General features: G+C 39.1%; 1 protein-coding gene across 1 annotated transcript; it reads right to left on the bottom strand.

The window, feature by feature from the left end:
• Positions 1-648: 648 nt before the first annotated feature.
• VDAC2 (voltage dependent anion channel 2) lies at positions 649-18,130 on the bottom strand. Its single transcript, XM_030568542.1, is given in 11 exon segments — positions 649-880; positions 3,952-4,009; positions 5,039-5,189; positions 6,741-6,963; positions 7,519-7,576; positions 7,661-7,722; positions 7,725-7,812; positions 11,548-11,597; positions 13,460-13,531; positions 17,522-17,582; positions 17,991-18,130. Coding segments are annotated over 10 exon segments (948 nt in total). The 5' UTR covers positions 17,562-17,582; positions 17,991-18,130; the 3' UTR covers positions 649-734.
• Between the last annotated feature and the right edge of the window lie 709 nt (positions 18,131-18,839).

Below are 18,839 nucleotides of genomic sequence, written 5' to 3' on the forward strand. Positions count from 1 at the left end.
TATTGTACTCTCCAGACCAGTAGGCACAGAGTACTGGACAAAATGCACTTTGTCCATGGAGAGACAGGAGAACTGGAGAATACGGAAAGGGGCCTTGTCATACCACAGCAATAGATCAGGGATGAGGTTCACTGGCTCCTAAAGGAGTTCCCATTCACATCGTCCTCAGCAGAAACCTGCTTGCTTCAACATGTGGTCAAAAGGACTGGGGCCATAACGGAAGCTCACGATCACTAATGTATGTGGCACTACAATGATTTTATAAGTAAACTAAAGCTCACTGAGCTCTAGCAATAGCTAAACTCTTAAAATATTTGGAGGCACAATGTGTGTGTGTATTATTTTATTCATAATTTGAGTTGTCTTGGGATACCAAAAGTATTTCTAGTTAAGGTGATTTAACAAAATTGCTGACCTCATTTCAAACATCCACTGATCCATTCTCATTCAATGGCATATCAAAATGTTAAAAGGAACATAAAAAACAAACATGCACACAATTGTACAGTTTTCATAAAGGTCTATTTCATTATTGTGTGGTAGCGCATTAAACAGTTAAATACATTTAAATAATGTATAAGTGACTGCACTAATGCAGAATTGATAACTAGATAGGTAACCAATTTAACTAGAAACCAGCTAACAAGTAACTGTCTAAAATACTTTGAATACAGCTCTTGTTCTAGGTCTCCCTCTGGGAAAAAAAGCCTGCTGATCACATTGGAAATACATTTTTAAGGCCAAATTCTTCTGATATCCCTTCCTTGCAGCAGTTTCTTCGGCTGTTTCAAGCTTCCAACTCCAGGACCAAGACCAAGTTTATGACCTCCAGAATTGATGCTCTTCCCATCTACCAGGGCGGAAAGTGTAAGCTTCACACCTGTAAGATTAAAACATCCCGTGTCAACAACATGGAATCTGAAAGTGCTAGCCATTGTATCAACCAACAAGTCTTCGTTTCATCACAAGTCCAAGTTAAATTATAATTATTTTCCAAGGTAGTAATTCAATAGTAAAGCAATATTCTAAAGCAATTTCTACTTACATACATCAACTCCATTTAGCTTTTAAAAGAAAAGTTGTACAAAACTAAGTTGAACAATTGTAGGTACCAAATAACGATCTAGGGGGCATATAAAATGCAACTGCTTCACACAGAACTAAAAAAAAAAACATGCAAATTCTATATAAGGTATCACAGTTTATATATTGGATTATGAGACTTATTTACTCAAACTAATATGGAAAAAGCAACAGAGTCCTGTGGCAACCTTATAGAACAACAAATGTATTGGAGCATAAGCTTTTGTGGGTGAATATTCACTTCGGTCAGACGCTGACGAAGTAGGTAGTCACCCACGAAAGCTTATGCTCCAATAAGGTGCCACAGGACTCTGTTGCTTTTTACAGATCCAGACTAACACGGCTACACCTCTGATACTTAATATGGAAATTAGCCCTTTCACGCATTATAGGTCACACAGAGGAAATATGTTAAGTATATGAGACAGCCGTTTGGGAAAAGTGTGATGATGGCTTCCCCCCATCCTTAGAGGGAAGATTAGAGATACTGCACAAGATGTATTTTTGCCAGACAGAACAACAACTTCCATAAACATGAGGAAAAAGAGTGCAATTTTGAGAATGAAGCTACCTTAATCCTAGGCTGTTTAGAGAGCTATCAGCAATTGGTAAAATCAGATATAAGTCCTTTGGAGGAAGAACAGTGAAGAATGAAAGAGACCATCTTATTTTCATTTGCATCTACTAAAAACTATCCCCCTAACAGAGAGAAAGAATCTAGAAGTATTCTTTTGTCTGAGCCCACAAGGATCTCAGCAGGGAGAGAGACTAGATTCAGTAAGCTACTGAGTCCATTCTGACTACCCTAATAAAATCAAATTAAGATCCTGTATACTGAAAGTTATTTAGATTCCACTCACCTGCCCAAAACCTTGATCAGAACAAAGGAATGCTAACACAAATGGGTGGATTTATAACTCTCACTAATCTGAGATCCAGAGAGCATTTGAAGCAACCAGAAAAAAAAAATACATTAAAACCAAAAACTTCTCAGGCCTTCTTAACGTATCAGAAAGCAGCACACAGGAAAAAAACAAAACAAAACTTCTTTTCCAGTTGATTGCAAGTCACCTGTAAGGTTAAAAATCTACAAGAAACCCAAATATTTGGAAATACAGAACAATTAAATACTAAGTTATGTCAACTCTGTCCCCCACTTAACAATTCCAACTTCCTTGGCATACTCCTTTTTTCCCCCAAGACATAGTGGTGTTTTGAATCACAGATTTAGAAAAAGATCCTCCAGCCCATGCATGCAGTACGAACAGCCAATGTACTTACAAAGCTTTCCATTTATAAGTGTGCCCTACACAGCCTTGGTTTATAATTGGTTTGAGGTCTCCATTGTACACATGCTGTATCTGTCACCTGGATCATGCACTTGCACATAGAGCTATAAGGATCCCTCCATATTAGACAGAATCAGGCCCTTACTTAGGAGCAGAGGAGTGACTACCAGTTCCTGATTAGGAAAACAGGACGAATGTAGTCAAATAGTTTGCTGAGTAAGAAAGCACAACCCGGAGGCAATTAGGAATAAGCATTCTATTTTTAGTAGTGTCTGATAACACAGTGTTTGTAATGGATAGATAAAAGCAGGCTGAGTTTCTCAGATATGGAGCAGACTAAGCAGTTCAGCTACCTTTAACTGCATGCATGAAGCATTTGGAATTTCTCATTAGTTTTTAACCTTAACTCTAAATTTTCTTGTGCGTTTTGCAACCGCAACCTTCCTGAAAGGATTTTTTATCTTAAGTTATGGATATAATTTTTTTTCTGGGAATTTCCTTAGTTTTTAACAACAGAAAGAGCCTCTTCCTCCTTCTGCCCATGTGCTTGTCTTAGGATTTCATCCTCCTCCCCCACAAAGCAGCAGCTGCAATCATCCAAGGTACGCAACGGAAATTTTGAGAGGCATTATCTCTTCTTGTCAACCACAAAGATGAGTCCCCATATGTTTTAATACACTAGCAGTTAACTGTCTTCTAAACCAGAAGTTGCTTCATTTCTGAAACAAAACTACGCTGAATGAGTTTGCTCCACAAGACAGCCCCATTGTGTATATGGTGTTAATGCTATTTGGACAGAACCCGTTCAACACAAGACCAAAAACAGGTCAGTTTTTTCTCACATAAGTCTGGTGTCTTAATGGTTTATTCACTATCATGTTTTATAACCAGAAGTGATTTAAACAAACAGCACAAATGGACAATCACTGAGGGCACTGTTACCAAGGTATTAACTGAACACAGATAAACTGTTAGCTGGTGATCAAAGGATGCGTATATTACTGCACTTGCTTAATATCTTCATAATAGTTTTAATGTGAATTAGGTATTCAAAAAACAAAACCAAACAGCAGTTCTTTCACTCTGCTGTAAGAAGCTGATTAATGGTTACCAGCCAGATGACAGCTGGACATTTTCTATGAATGATGGTTAGACCTTCCAGGATACTACCAACAAAAATGTTCTGGTTAAATTAAGATTATTAGACTTGCTTGTTGTCACTGCAGCATAACACTGCATTGAGTTTGGAACGCATTTGAAATCCATCCTACTGGAAAAAAAATGGAGGACATACTTAGCCCTAAATATTCAGAAATGCTATTGGATTTAGCTAAACAGAACTCAAACTCAGTAGGAGTTTTAGTTTATGGTATATGAAACTGTCCAAGTACGAGTTAGCCTCCAATATAGATTGAAAGGGAGAACGACTGCAGAGATAGTCATTCTGAAGAGAGGAAAGAGAAGCCATCTACTGTAACTGCCATGAGTGTATAGATAATAATTTCAACAGCAGTTCCATGCATAATACCAAGGAATGCATGATTGCAGTGAAGTGATTTATTTATAAAACAACATTTACCTGGCCTCAAGGTCTGGGTGTAACCCACTCCAACTAAACTAGAGTTGTTCACTTTTGCCTGCAACAAAATGAAAAGCGGAGTAAGAAACAGCAATTCAAAAGAAAATTATGAAAGAACGTTCTTTGCTATAACCCTGTAGTGACTATAACAGCTGTCACCAAGAACAGACATCACAAATTTAAAGTCAGTTTATATTTTGCAGTATCTTTGTATTTACTGGATACACTACTCCCCTCCCCTGCAAAAAAAACAAAAACAAAGACACACACACACACATACACACCAGTCTTATCCCAGAGGGAAAATATATAGTTTGAGTGGGCAGGAAGAAATTTACCTTTCAAACCACATTTCAACACAATCTCTGTTACCTGAAATGTTTGCTTAGGACTTCTCTAGGAAGAAAGCCAATTCACCCTTTTATTTTTAATGCTTCCGAGATTAACTCTATCAGAACAAGCCACAACGTCTAATAGTATTCGCTGAAGAAACACAATGTCATTGATTCACTCAAATCAAGGAATGGCCATTTAGTTTTACTGGGCTGGTACATTTCTATGCTAACCATCATTGTAATGCTCTCAATCAATAGTATGTGCATCAGCACTAGAAGTTCAGGCTTGCAAGACTTATTCTAGACTCAATGACATTTGTTGCACGGACACTACCCTCTTCAAAACGGAAGTTAAACTAGAGCAAGCCAAGCTCTATTGTAGATAGGGTGCTGACTGGTACAGAAGAGTTCTCAGCATGGGAACCCAGTGCAGTAATCTGAAAAAGTGTCTGAACCACCTCTCTAGAGTGACTGAATGTGTAAGGCACTGAATTGTGTTACTATAGGCACAGTAAGATGATTTCCTGTAGAAAAAGTAAATCAGTTACTTTGTTGTACGTAACTAAAGTCACATACTTTACAAGATTTAGTTGTTAACATCTGGGCTATCACAGACCTTTACATTAGAGATACAGAAGAGTAACTGGCATACTTCTTAACCATTCCATATCAATATAGAAATTTATACTACTATAAAATATATCCAGTTGTATATTTACACAGAGCGAGAGGAAGCTTAAAGCCATACTTACAGAGATGGAAGCAGTGGAATCCAGTTGGTATTTAGCTGCAATACCAAAACGAGTGCTGTTGCTGCCTGCTGTCCAAGCTAGATTTACAGCAGTATCAAGACTGTCACTCACTTTCTGGTAAATTGAGCCACCAAATTCTGACCCGTCATTGCTGCAAGATATTTGCAAGTGAAATTAAATTACAGGTTTATGTGTATAAAATATAAAGTCCTACACTTATATTTAGCTTTTAAAGTTTTACTCACCTGGGGATTTTTTTGTATTTTAAACATGACACTAATTTATTTTTCCATTATAAGACATTAAAAAGGAGAGCAGATAAATGTAGTTTGCAAGGAAGAATAAGCTATTTTAGCAGAGTCCATGAAGAAGCTTACTCCGATAATTATATTGCTAAGGGTGATACTAATGTGTCATTTGCACAATTAAGCTCATAAATACTCTAGGTAAAAATTCCTCCTTCATAGAATATCAGGATTGGAAGAGACCTCAGGAGGTCATCTAGTCCAACCTCCTGCTCAAAGCAGGACCAATTGCCAGGCAGATTTTTGCTCCAGATCCCTAAATGGCCCCCTCAAGGACTGAACTCACAAACCATGGGTTTAGCAAGCCAATGCTCAAACCACTAAGCTATCCCTCCCACAAAATCCTGGCTCCATTGAGTTCATGGCAAAAACCTCTGTTTAGTGCTGAAACTAAGGAAGAGTATGAAATGTTTGATAAAGACATGCAAGTTATAAATCAGAGGCAAATATTCAGAATAATCTTGTGGTTACTGGAACGATGTTTCTAAGTAGCATTATAGGATTACTGTTAAGAAAAAAAAGTCAAAGGACGTTTATTCTAGAAAAGCAATACCATTTTCAAATCTTTAATAAACTTTGAAAGCTGTTCACTGCAAGTCTGAACAATCCTGGTTAAAATTTATATTGTCTTAATTCCCCCTCTTCCCCTTCTTTTTTAGAAGGGGAGGTGCGCAAGTGTGTGATCTGACTCCAGTGAATACCAGTAAGTTGCTTCCTACCTTAACACCATGCAGATTTAAGTTAACATCACTGAGACATCAGTAACGCACTATTATCACAATCATTCAGCCTGAGAAGTCAGCAGGAAGGTGAGAAAACCCACAAAAACTATAATGCTTTGCCATGTATGGTTAGATTTCATAAACTTGAGGGCGTCCTATGTTAAAGTACCCTTTCAGGGCAAAAGGAAAGGGCCTAAGAATTAAAAGCACTGGCAAAGCATATTTATTTTAACTATATCATGCCAACTGTAACTGCTAATAACGATTTCCTGTAAGAGATCACAGGGAACAAGTGTATTATTGTAATGCAGGTCTTCCAATCGCAAGGAGGGGGACAGATACTTCAGTCTACTTTGTAAACATAACACCACTTTCAGTATTGCTTTCTATATTTTGCAGACTACAATGCATATATTACAGAAATTACTTCATGTACGTACAAAGTAGTTAGAAACAAGCTATAAACACTAAACTGAAAAAGAGGTACAGAAGTAATTACTGATCAGTAAAGAAAAATCTCATGTGTTACCCTAGTTAATTCTGTACGAGGCTCTCTCACACAGAGCATGTTTGACACTTTCACAAACAAGTGCTATTAATTCAGAATTTGAAGCTTATGAATACTCTTACTACAAGCTTCTCAAATACAGTTTGTTTGTTTTTTTTAATACTCACACGTTAGTGTGCAGTTGGAAGTCTCCAGTTTTGTAACCCACAGAGAAGTTATTCCTTGTCAGCTTCGATTTGGCACTATCAAAAGTCATCTGATAACCAGCAAGCCAGCCCTCATAACCAACGACTGCCGAGCCATGGATCGCAGGTCCAGCAAAATCAAAGTCAACATCACAACCAAGATTTACGCATTCACGTTTATAAGATGACTTATTTTGCCACTTTTCTTCCTGAAGCAAAGAAATTATTTTTAAAAAGGCTTCATCCTCTTCTATCAGTCTAATTTTTTACTACTTAACCTGCAGTAGGCACACAAAGGCCATTAGAGAATAGGTGTCAAGTTGGGGCAAGACATAACTGACCAGTCATGGAACCAAAATGCAACAGCCCATGAGAAAGTTTCAGGAAAACACAAGGATATACATTTGAAGACTAAGGAATGAAGAAACTCCTTTACTTCCTTATCCCGCCCAAAACTCCCATTAAAGTATCATCTTATATTTGTGCTAGCAGAGCCTTGAGTACTATTCTAACAAATCTAATACTCTCATTAGGGTGCCAACTATCCTGTTAAGGAGCAAAACATTTTCATCAGTGCCACAAGGAGCCACATTCAAATATAACAGCCTGGATTAACAGCAGTAGTTTTGAGCCACCAATTTCAAGCCATATACATACCTTCATTCATAGTTATATTAACCTATTAAATATTCATTTGACCTTTACATGCAAAGTTATTCCCCTTAACATGCCAAAAAATACTATCTTAACAAAACAAAACTCTTACCCCGTGTTTGGTGAGAAGGTGTGTCAAACGTTAGCTTCAAACCTTTGGCAATCTAATGAGGGGAACAAAAGCTATTAGCTCAGATCTGCTGGCTAAGTGAAAAAACTTAAATAAAAGTAGTTTGTCAATCTGTTACCTGATCTTCAATCGCAATTTCTGTTCCCAGAGTGTTATCTGTGTTCCATTTTTCTGTGAAGTCAGACCATACTCAGCCCATTTGTATTTGGTCTCCAAGCTTCCATTCACTTTCCCTGTATCTGTGTTTGATGAACCAGCTGTTGTGAATTCCTAGTAAGGCAGTATAGGTTATTCCTGAGTTGCACACATCCCAGAAAGTCTCACATGGTAAAGGTATCTTTTTTAAAACTTAAAAAACTAACCATGTAAACAGTAAGGTAGCATTGTCCTGGTCAACCAGTTTGAATTATACCCACCCCCTTCTTTAACAATTTGCTAAAAAGGATCTTCCAGATTTTCAAACTCAACCAGGAGATAGCAGTGTATATGCTGATACTACACAGTTCAAAAATGTAAACCCAATTCCAAAGCAAGGAAGTCCATTGTGCTATAAGCAATTGAACTATATTATTCAGTGTAGTTCATGCTTTACACTTCTTTCTGAAGCAATTTGTTCAAGTCATTGTTTCCTTAAAAAGCAGAAAAAATGTTATTACAAGTACAGAGGTGAGTTTGGCGCTCATATTATTGAAGGGACTAATATCACTGATCAGAGCCAGGCCCAGTGCAGACATCATCCCAGACAACTCTGCCAACATGCTGCAATCCTCATATAATACTACTGCTATTCCAATCTTTAGTGCCCAAAGAGAGACTATATCATGCTACAATTGTGAGATGGCCCTACATATACATTTTAAAATAAACATTCAGGGATTAGAAGAAATTTTACAGTTGCAATCGAAAAATGATTTAAACCTAAGTCTCTAGACTGAAGGGCAGCACTTTGGTTCTTAACTAGGGATTTTAAAATAGCCACACAAGTGAGTCAGGACTCCCAAGTAAAAATATAATTACATAGGGAGACTGTGACATTAACTGATAGTAAGTTTATTAACAGATTTCTATTCCTTACATAGAATTATAATTTTTTAGATTCAGGACTCTCAATGGATAACTGTTACGCTAAGTTATTTTAAAATAAACATTGCAGTTATTTATTACAAACAACACCTTAGTTATTAAAACTGAAAGTTATAACACTAGTTGCTTCTCGCTACTTATCATCTTTACTTTTTGCATCTCTTTTCTTAATGGAAAGACTAGTCAATATCTACCTAATATCTATCTAATTTTGAAAATCTAAAAATAAACATGGGCACAATGCTGAAGTGTTTGGCTAGCAAGTGCTGCAGGGGATACTTGTTAAACAGTCTTTCCATTCCATTTTATTAATGATATGGAAAAATTTCTGATGGTCTTTAAATAAATAAATATATATATAAGTAAATTTTAACCCAAGATATGCCTGGCTGTGGGTTTGTCTACATGGTGTAGCAGTGCACATTACATGGGTGTGAATTCAAAAGCACACCAACATGTTGCACACTAACTGGCCCAGGTAGATCGTGCTTGGGCATACGTATTAGGGAACTTTTATTTGATGCCAGCAGGGTCTATTTGGTCCAGTTAATATGCAACACATTGGTGTGCTTTAGAATTCACACCCCTTTGATGTGCACTGATGCACCATGTAGACAAGCCCTGTTTTCCCTTACGCCCAGCAGAATTAGCTACCTGCTCCTTAAGGTAGTATATGCATTTACTACTACTACTATGTGAAGAGTATGTTTAAACCAAACATTTCTGGAGTATTGTATCAATCTCACCATACACTGAAGGAATATCTAGATTTCCTGTAGACAAAAGAGGTATACGAATACCAGAATGTGTTGCTAAAGATTTACCTTAGTTAAGACAACAAACTTTAAATTTATTAAATGAGGTAGCTTTATATGAAAAAATAACTTTGACTAAGTGATGTTTACTTGCAGCATATTATTTAGCCACTAGATGTCTGTGCAAAATACAGCATTCCAGACATGGTAGCAGTCCCTAGTAAACAAGGGAAGAAAAAACTGGAACTCAAGTTGTGCAGAAGCCTGTTTGCCTGTAGCAGTCACCTTTTTCTTTAAGGAATACCTACTATTTAAGGCAGGCTGTGATTTCACAAATCAAGATAGCAACTAAAGGCTGAAAACTATTAGTGATAAATAGCTTATGCCTTATCTACACTAGAGCATTGGCCTGCTAAACCTAGGGTTGAGAGTTCAATCCTTGAGGGGCCACTTCGGGATCTGGGGCAAAATCAGTACTTGGTCCTGCTAGTGAAGGAAAGGGGCTGGACTCGATGACCCTTTGGGGTCCCTTCCAGCTCTATGAGATATATCTCCATATATTATTATTATTATTATAGATTATAAGAGGATTTGCCAATATAGCTATACCAGGAGAGCACTAGTGGAGAGAGAGCGAGAGCGCTTCTTTTTTTGGCACAGCTTGAACCTGTTCCCCCAGAAAGAATAATCTGTACCAGACAAAGGAAAGGACTTTTTCTGCTGATATAGCTATCTATCCTAAGGTTTTTGCCGCATAGCCATGTTAATCAAGAATGTGATTTTCCCACACATCGGCACACACCCCTAATCAACAAAGCTATGTCAGAAAAACTTTTTGGTGTAGATCAGGCTTTAGAAAGATGTTTAAAAGGTTAGACGTTTTCATGAAATATAATTAGTATGACACTACAATGGCCATCAACCTTCATTCTTCAGTTTGTAAACTATTCTGCCGATTCAGACAGAAATATCCCCCAGGGCAAAATACTGAACAATTTGTCTCCTGCTCAAGAATCCAGCACTGGTTAGTGTCAGGGGTCAAAGTGACTGGTGAAACTCTTGTTTCAGTGTTCAATAGCATGGAATCAGATTTATAGAAATGTAGGGCTGGAAGGGACCTCAGGAAGTCAACAAGTCCAGCCGCCTGGACTGTGGCAGGACCAAGTAATTACAGACTATCCCTGATAGGTGTTTGTGGAATCTCCATCACTGGAGATTTTGAAAATCTCCCTTGGAAGCCTATTCTAGAAGTCCAACTACCCTTATAATTAGAAAATTCTTCCTAATATCTAACCTAAATCTTTCTTGCTGCAGATTCAGCCCATTACTTCTTGTCCTACCTTCAGTGGACATGGAGAACAATTGATCGCCATCCTCTTTACAACAGTCATTAACATATTTGAAGATTTATCAGGTCTCCCAGATCCCACCCCAGCCTTCCTTTTCAAGACTTAACATATCCAGGTTTTTTAAAACCTTTCTTCATAGGTCAGGTTCTCTTAACCTTTTCATCATTTTTGTTGCTCTTTTCTGGACTCTCTCCAATTTGTCCGTATCTTTCTTAAAATGTGGCACCCAGAACTGAACACAATACTCCACTGATGTCTTGCCAATGACGAATAGAGGAGGACAGTTACTTGTATATTTTACATACAACACTGTTAATAGACCCCAGAATGGTATTAGCCTTTTTCACAGTTGCATCTCATTGTTGACTCAATTTGCAATCCACTACAACTCCCAGATCCTTTTCAGCAGTACTACAAGGGTCTTGAGAGATTTACACTGAGCACAAAACAGAACCAAGAATATTCAGAGAAAACTAAATTAAATTTCTATATATATAGTCCGATATCAGTTTTACCTTTAAAAATGGTTCTACTATTAATTCATTTTTACACACAAAATGAGTGACAGCCAAAATATACCCTGCTTAGCAACTTTACAAAGACAAAGAACAACTACTTCTGACTACTGCATGTGAGCATACATGGCAATGTGATTTATGTTTGGAGCTGCAGATCTCTATGGCCTGCTGAAATGTACTGTACAGCAAACACTTATCAAAGGATTCTGTCAACTAGCTAACTTTGTCCATAAAAAATTCCTTTGATAAGCAGGAAAATTAGAGCACATTAATCAAAAATACTGTGAATTTAAAACTCACCACCCCACTTGCAGACTTTGTTTTCACGTCCAGTTTCACCAGCCCAAAACCTTAAGATAAAAAGTACACTGTAATAAAACTTTAAAGTGTGCGCATTTTGTTAAGCAAAAAATTTAAAAAAAATACTTCAGCCATTGACGAGAGCAGTATAAATCCTATGACCATTGAAACATTTGTAGTCAGTGTTGAACTGAGTAGTGTTCTCTCAAACTTTAAAGTGAAAAAAAGGAATAGCGAAGGCCTGTTTATTGTACACCAATGACTACTAGGGGAGATTTTCTCAGTTAACTAAATGAAAGTTTTTTGTTTCTGTCTACTCCACAAATTCAACTCTGCCTCTCAAAGACAAGCTGTCTCCTTTCTGGCTTTTATGCTGCCACCAGTAAAAGATTCTGAAGTCTGAATTTAGCTTGAAGTTAGCTGATGTGGTGAACGAGAATAGAATACAGTTTATTCTACAGCACTACTGAGTCAACAGAGCTAACAAAGGTTAGGACTCAAACTAGGAAATACAGTTCCAAATACACAAAGGGAGTAAATTTAAGAAGGTGCCATTTTTATGTTGTCACCCTTCTGACAATTAGCTGTACTTCATATTATACTATGCAAATTATTAGATTTAGGGTTGTGGTTTTTTCCCCCAGAAATGTCACTCTTATATTGACAGGGTGAGATTTACACACTCTCACTCCCATGAAGCCTCCTGAAGGATGCTCAGTACAAAAGCCCACACCACACAAGTTGATTTATTCAGCTTTAAAATAATCAGAAGTTATACACACACAAGAATCAGTCATACCCTCTACTTCTTTGCCACTATAAGGTTGCTTCCTATCATAGTTATCTAGTCAAGTCCAATTACGTGTCCCAAGCAACAGGTTTCTAAGCTACAGTTTAACAGACCTCGAAGTTTTTATATTTGATATTACAGTAGCACCTAGAAGCCCTAGCCAGTTATATGTTGTCCAAATACACAGTAAAAGACAGTCTCTACCCTGAAGAAATCAGTTTAAATAAATAAGAGAGTGTGAGGAAAGAGAGATAGATGATATAAGCAGAAGATTGGGAACTGAAACACAGATTATGGCCCCAATCCTGCAATAAACTCTGGCAGACTACTGTGCTCTGCAGAGCCCCAGTAAAGTCCATGAGATTCCAGGGGTCTTGCCTAGCAGGAACTCATTGCAGGATTCTGACCTACAATGTGATCCCCAAGGCCACAGAGGCATTTTAATACCAGAAAGTCATGTTGCTTTAACTATACCTGCTTAAAGCAGCATAACCCCACAAGTGTGAATGCAGTTATACAAGTACAAAAAGAGCTTTGCACTGGTATAGCTATTCCAATACAGCACAGGAAACAACCACCAGCATATGGCACCTTTACGTCTAACAACTGTGTCCACTCTAGGGGGTTCATCAATATAATGTGGTTTTTTTTTTAAACAGATATAATTAAAGTCCCATACCTAACCAACAATTATTATACAATAACTTTCAAGTGTAGACCAGGCCATAGGAGCTGGGACTTGAAACTCAGTTCTTGATTGCTAGTCAGCTGTCTTAACTACAAGACCACACCTTCCTCCCTAGAGTACTACTATAAAACCCATTCCTTCCTCGTTGTTTACATCAGATATTTACATACTTCTTTCCCACCTATTAACTTCTAAATTAGCCAATGTGTGCATGTCTAATTTTTCTTCAAGTAAGTCCCACAAGGTCTCTAACCATTTTGCTGCTCTTGTATGAACTCCCTCCAATTTAATTAAATCCATGAGTTTATCCCAGTGTATACAAGCACACACAAATTAATATTCCAGAACATGTGCAAATTAAAAATGTTAACTTCATGTCGCTCAGCAAAGTGACATTTCTTTATATTGCATTTTTCTTAAAGTATTATTCCTACCATAGCCTTTGTTGAAGATATCTCTGGCAGATTTGCCAAGATCTGCATATGATGGAGGGATTGCCATTGGAGCTGGAAAGAGAGATAACAGGTATATTAATATTGAAACATATCATCTAAAGATAAACTATCTTTAGTTCTAAACCCACTGTGTCTTCCAACAAGAATGCATATACAGGACAATTAACAACAGATGGCTCAAACTAAAGCAGTACATGAAACACCTACAGATTTCATAGAATGAATACTGACTATTCAAAAGTGGCATGGGTTTACCAAAGTTCCTCCCCATGTAGATTCCAATATGGATTTCCCAATGTTTAGTTAAAAACGTAAAATGCTCCATATTTCAAGAAATTTCAACAGCTTTCAGAGGAGAAAGATGCCATTCCAAACTGGGGCACTGGAAAGTTGTAGGAAATTGTGATGAAATCAACAGACTCTATACTCATCAGGATTCCCATGAGATATTTTTGGGAAGACCCCACAGGATTTTTTCCCTTTTTTTTTTTTTTTTTTGTTGGAAAGGACACATGCAGGATTGTGTATCTAGTTTGCATCTATTTTTGGCCCTGTGTTTTAATACCAGATATCTAACTCAAGGAGAGAGATTCAAAAACACTAATAAGGTTATTAAATTCAACAACGGTTCTGATAAACTTTATAGAAACTCTACACACCCACCTGCTGTGAAGAAGCCAAATATTTTATAGCTAACACCATGTCACTAGTTTTAGTGACATTAGCAGATCTGTTATTTTAATATTTTAAAAAGTATTTAATGACCAATCTAGTTAGTCTAGTTAATGCATCCCCTTAATATAAGAGAGAGATGGATCTATTCTGTGGTCCAACCTCTTGCTTTCTCATGCTGGCAAGAGCTGGGAGCAGGGCAGAGGGAATGTGATCAGATCTTGCTGAAGAAGGAACACACCATGTTGCTCTGAAGCAACTTCTATAACAGAAGCTAGGTTGATGGGATCTAAGTGGAGATCCTCCAAACCAATGAGAGCTATCAGAAAAGTGAAAGAGTCAAATAAAGGCTTTTCTTGGGAAATGCAAGAAAGCTTAAGCCTTTATAAGCCAATGGAGGACAGACTAAGGTGAGGCCAAATGGGTGGAGAAGCACAAAGTTTTGGCAAGACTTCCCTCAGCATGGGGCCTTCGGCAGGTTAGGGGCACCTAGAACACTTTTTACTCTAATGTGATTACTACTCACCCCTTTCAAACACCCACCACCACCCAACTCCTCATGTTGGCCTTCAGGATTATCTATCACAGCTCATTCAACAACTCATCACAATGCAAGGCTGTTATCTCCTTCAGTGGGAGCTTTCCCATAGACTTCAACCGGAAAAGAACCAGGACCTTAAAAAGGGCCATTGTCAATTTGAACTCTGCGGTCACATTTTCATATGTGAAGTGTCTATATAACCCCATCTCCCACGTGAAAGCGCCAAAAATAAAAAAGGAATTATAAAGGGGAAACAGTGAAACTGACTAGACAAGGAGTGTTGTCAAAAGTACAAAGTATGCAAACAAAGAGAAAAGTTCTCTAATCTCCTTCAGCTGTAGTGATCTTGTGTTACAAGTTAATAGATAAAAGTTACATTTGTTTAAAATTTTACATTCATAGTGTCTCTAATGAGGAACTAACACACAGTTGCCTCCAATATGCCACCTGTTTGCCTCCTCATTGAAGGAAGTGTACAAAGGATTTACATTTTTACTAATCTGTATGTCAGAACATTCAATGCCTCCATTTTGTTTTGTAGAGGAGGCACTAAATTGTCATCCAATACGTTTCAAAAACTGACATCCTATTGAGATGAAAAGGGCAGCTCACACTTCATTTTTTTAAAAGGGGTAAATCAAGTCCTGCAGAAGACAATGGAAATTCCACAGTGCTGATTTTTGGAAATCTCTGTGAGCCTTAAAGCACACGGGATCAAAGCAAGGTTCAAGAACTCACACTTTTTCAGAATGTTTCTCTGTAATTTTTAAGTACCAGAAACAGCTATTGTAAAGAGAAAATTCAATATTCAGGAACAAGTAACAGTCACAATAATACTTTGTTCTGGGACTTAACATTACCTTTCTATGGTGCTAGTACATATGCCAAGTGTACCTGTGTAACTAAATCTCATTTTAATGGGTTCACATATAGTCCAGCTATCCCTTAGGTAAGTGTTCTAGGCTCTAGGCCAGCTCATTATTCTGAAAAATAGTTGTATGTCCTTAAGAGTGGAATAACCTCGGCATTACAATGAAGCAGTTTCTCCCTGCCCTTTTAAAAAGGGTGATTAATATTTATAGATTAAACAGAAGATTATATATATTACAGGTTTTAACAGCTTGTTTGTAACTTGTTAATCAAAGCAATTTTAAATTATAATACACAATTTAAATAATTTTAAAAATAATTTTAAGTTACCACCTTAAAGTGAGAAAATGTTTCAATTGTTTAGAAATGAACAGCTGTTTGGATTGAGCTAGACAAACAATAAAGGGAACTTTGCTATTTTCCATCCTACCGCCTACTGTGCAGTCAGACTTAAAACAACAGCTCTAACATTAGCATTTTAAAATAAAGTGTTAAGCCACATATTTTGAGGCTTTCTTCCAAACCACCACCAGCCCCCAAGAAAAAGCTATGTCTGATTTCGTTTTTATAGTAGTCTTCAGCATCACAAAATTTTGGCAGTGATAAAGTAAATAAGCCTTTTGTTTTTGTGTAGTAAAACAAATTCAAAAGGATAATCTCATACCATGGCATCAGATTAACGCTAAACAATGCAGATGCCATGAAAAGTTATTAGAGGAGGTAGCAAACAATTTATAATAAAATTGCAGATTAGAAAGATACTATGAAAATTATGCTAATTCAATTATAGTAACAAACATTTGGGCTGGTACATTTAAGTTGCTAAATATTTGTTACATGTCCTTCCTGCAAATAAATGGTGACTATAACTGCGTAAATATCACCATAAATATTGTCGTTATGTCTTAAAATGCAATCTAACCTGCAGGCCTGTAATTTTTAATCTTATGTTAGTATAGATTAAGTGAGGGACCAATGGTTAACATGTGTCCTTGATGCTTTTATAACGATCTTTCCTGTAATATAGGGTGACCAGATAGCAGGTGTGAAATATCGGCAACAAGGGGTGGTGGGTAATAGGAGCTCATATAAAAAAAGCTCCAAATCTCGGGAGTGTCCCTATAAAATCAGGACATCTAGTCACCCTACTGTAATGCTACATTCAATGAAAGAATAATGCTAAGCCCTGTCTGTCATCAACCCTGTACTTCCCCGCCCTCCATTTCAATTAACAAAACCAACCCAAGTGAAGTCAGATGCAGTTCTTTTTCAATCCAGTCTCAAATTTTCAGTTTCTTTTTCTAAAAATTAATATTAACCAGGTAGATTTTAAACGTTATACTTATAAATCCTAGACACTTATGAACTGTAAATTTATGAAGAAAAATCAACTATTTCAGCAATCTTGTTCCCGATTGTGACTGATGCAAATAGCAGCTCCACTTTTATCTGTGGCTTCAAGCTATCCCTTTTTCCTTGTGCATTCCTGGAAACATGGGGGTCACAATTGTTGCTCCCAAGAAGGCCAAATTAAGTTTTCCCCTTTACCAAAGAAGGAAGACAACTGGTGATTTAACCACAAGATAAGAAAATACTATTAACCTACCCTAAAGAAATACAATTAGTGTATAGTGTTACCACAGTACACCTTTCCCTCAAGGTATTCTGTCTAACTCCTTCACACCCTCATATTAAAGACACCTTGAGGAACTCTTGGAGGACTGATGTAAATTTTAAAACGTCAGAAGGTGGATCGCATTTTTAGGCAGATTGAAACTGTCTTGACACCAACTTTAGGAAGAAGCCTGTCGAGGATGGATGCCTTTCGGAGGAGAATGATGGGCTGATGTTAGCCCTCTGAGTTCAGTATTTATCGGTCCTTTCCGATCTTATACAGCTACTAATCTTACAACAATTATATTTAGCCATAGTCTTGCTTAAACTCCTTCCCTACTTACGTCTCGGAGGCGGAGGGGAACATGGTGGAGGATAAGTCATAGCTAGGCCAATCTAATGAATCTACAAAGAGGGGGGGAAAATCAACATTCAAGGATGAGTGAGTGAGTGAGTGAGGTCTCTCTAAGCATGGACCAGGGGCCAAGCCCGCCCCACTACGGCCCTGGCAGGGAACGGGCTCCCCGCGCAAAGGCCCAGCCAGACACGCCGCGGCTGCAAGGTGAACGCGGCCATCTTAGGACTCTGGCCGGCCGGGCTCTCTCGCCACTCTGCTCTGAGCGAGCAGGGCAGCCGCCCCCTCGCCCCACGTACCCAGCCGCGGCCCCAGCCCGAGCTCCCAGGACAGTGGCCCACTACCCAGCAGGGCAACGCGGGACGGGGCTCGATCCCGGGGAGGGGCGCGGGCTGCCCCACCTCCCCCCACTCACACAGCCCCGCGACCCCAGCCCCGAGGCGGGGCCGCCCCGTCACCTGGCCGGCGGGGCTGTCCGAGGGGAGCCGGGAGGGCCGCGCCGTGAGGAGGCCGCGCTGGCTGCGGCCACTCGAACTGGAGGACGAAGTGAAGGAGACACCGACTGACTAGTCGACCCGCCCGCCGCCGCCGCGCAGGACCCCAACGAGCCGGGGCCGCCCCACCAACCGCCTGCCCCGCCGCGGTCCCCGCCTCGGACAACACCTCGCCCTCAGCTGGCACACACCGACCTCACCCCGGGGGTAAAGCGGGAAGCCCGGCGGCGGCGGAGAGCTAAGGGACGAGGAGACTGACGCCGAGCAGGCGCTGCAGAGGGCAGCCCCAGGCGACAGAGGGGTCCTCTGAGCCCCGAGAGAGAAGGGAGGGGCATGCAGGAGCAGAGGAGAGAAGGAGGGGCGGGGCGAGACGAGGCTTTAGAGGGCAGGTGCTGGGGGCAAGCTGTGTGGGAGAGGCTGGGGCAGGAGGAGAAGGAGGGGGCTGTAGGTGAGAATGGATACTGAATACTGTGCGATCATATCCCCATCTTCTCTCTCACGCTCTTGAGATGGGGAAACTTTTTGGTAGAAATGAGAATTTGGGGGTGGAATGGGGGTAGTTGAACAACCCTTGCTAATGTGCATCACAGCTGCAAGGGTGAGGAGAAATAAGACACGGGCTTTTGAAAGCATGCATCTGCCCTGTTGTGTCCCCAGTATTTGATGTGGTGTTGGGAAGTGTTTTTTCTTTTTTAAATCCACGATGTTTCCTAAGGCTGTCTACACTACCACTTATGTTGCTCAGAGGTGTGAATATTCAACCCCGAGTGACATAAGTGCTAGCGTGTGCACAGTGCTTTCCCCCAACATAGC

Source organism: Gopherus evgoodei, chromosome 7 (genome assembly GCF_007399415.2).
Source record: "Gopherus evgoodei ecotype Sinaloan lineage chromosome 7, rGopEvg1_v1.p, whole genome shotgun sequence".
In the NCBI taxonomy this organism is placed as follows: domain Eukaryota; kingdom Metazoa; phylum Chordata; order Testudines; family Testudinidae; genus Gopherus; species Gopherus evgoodei.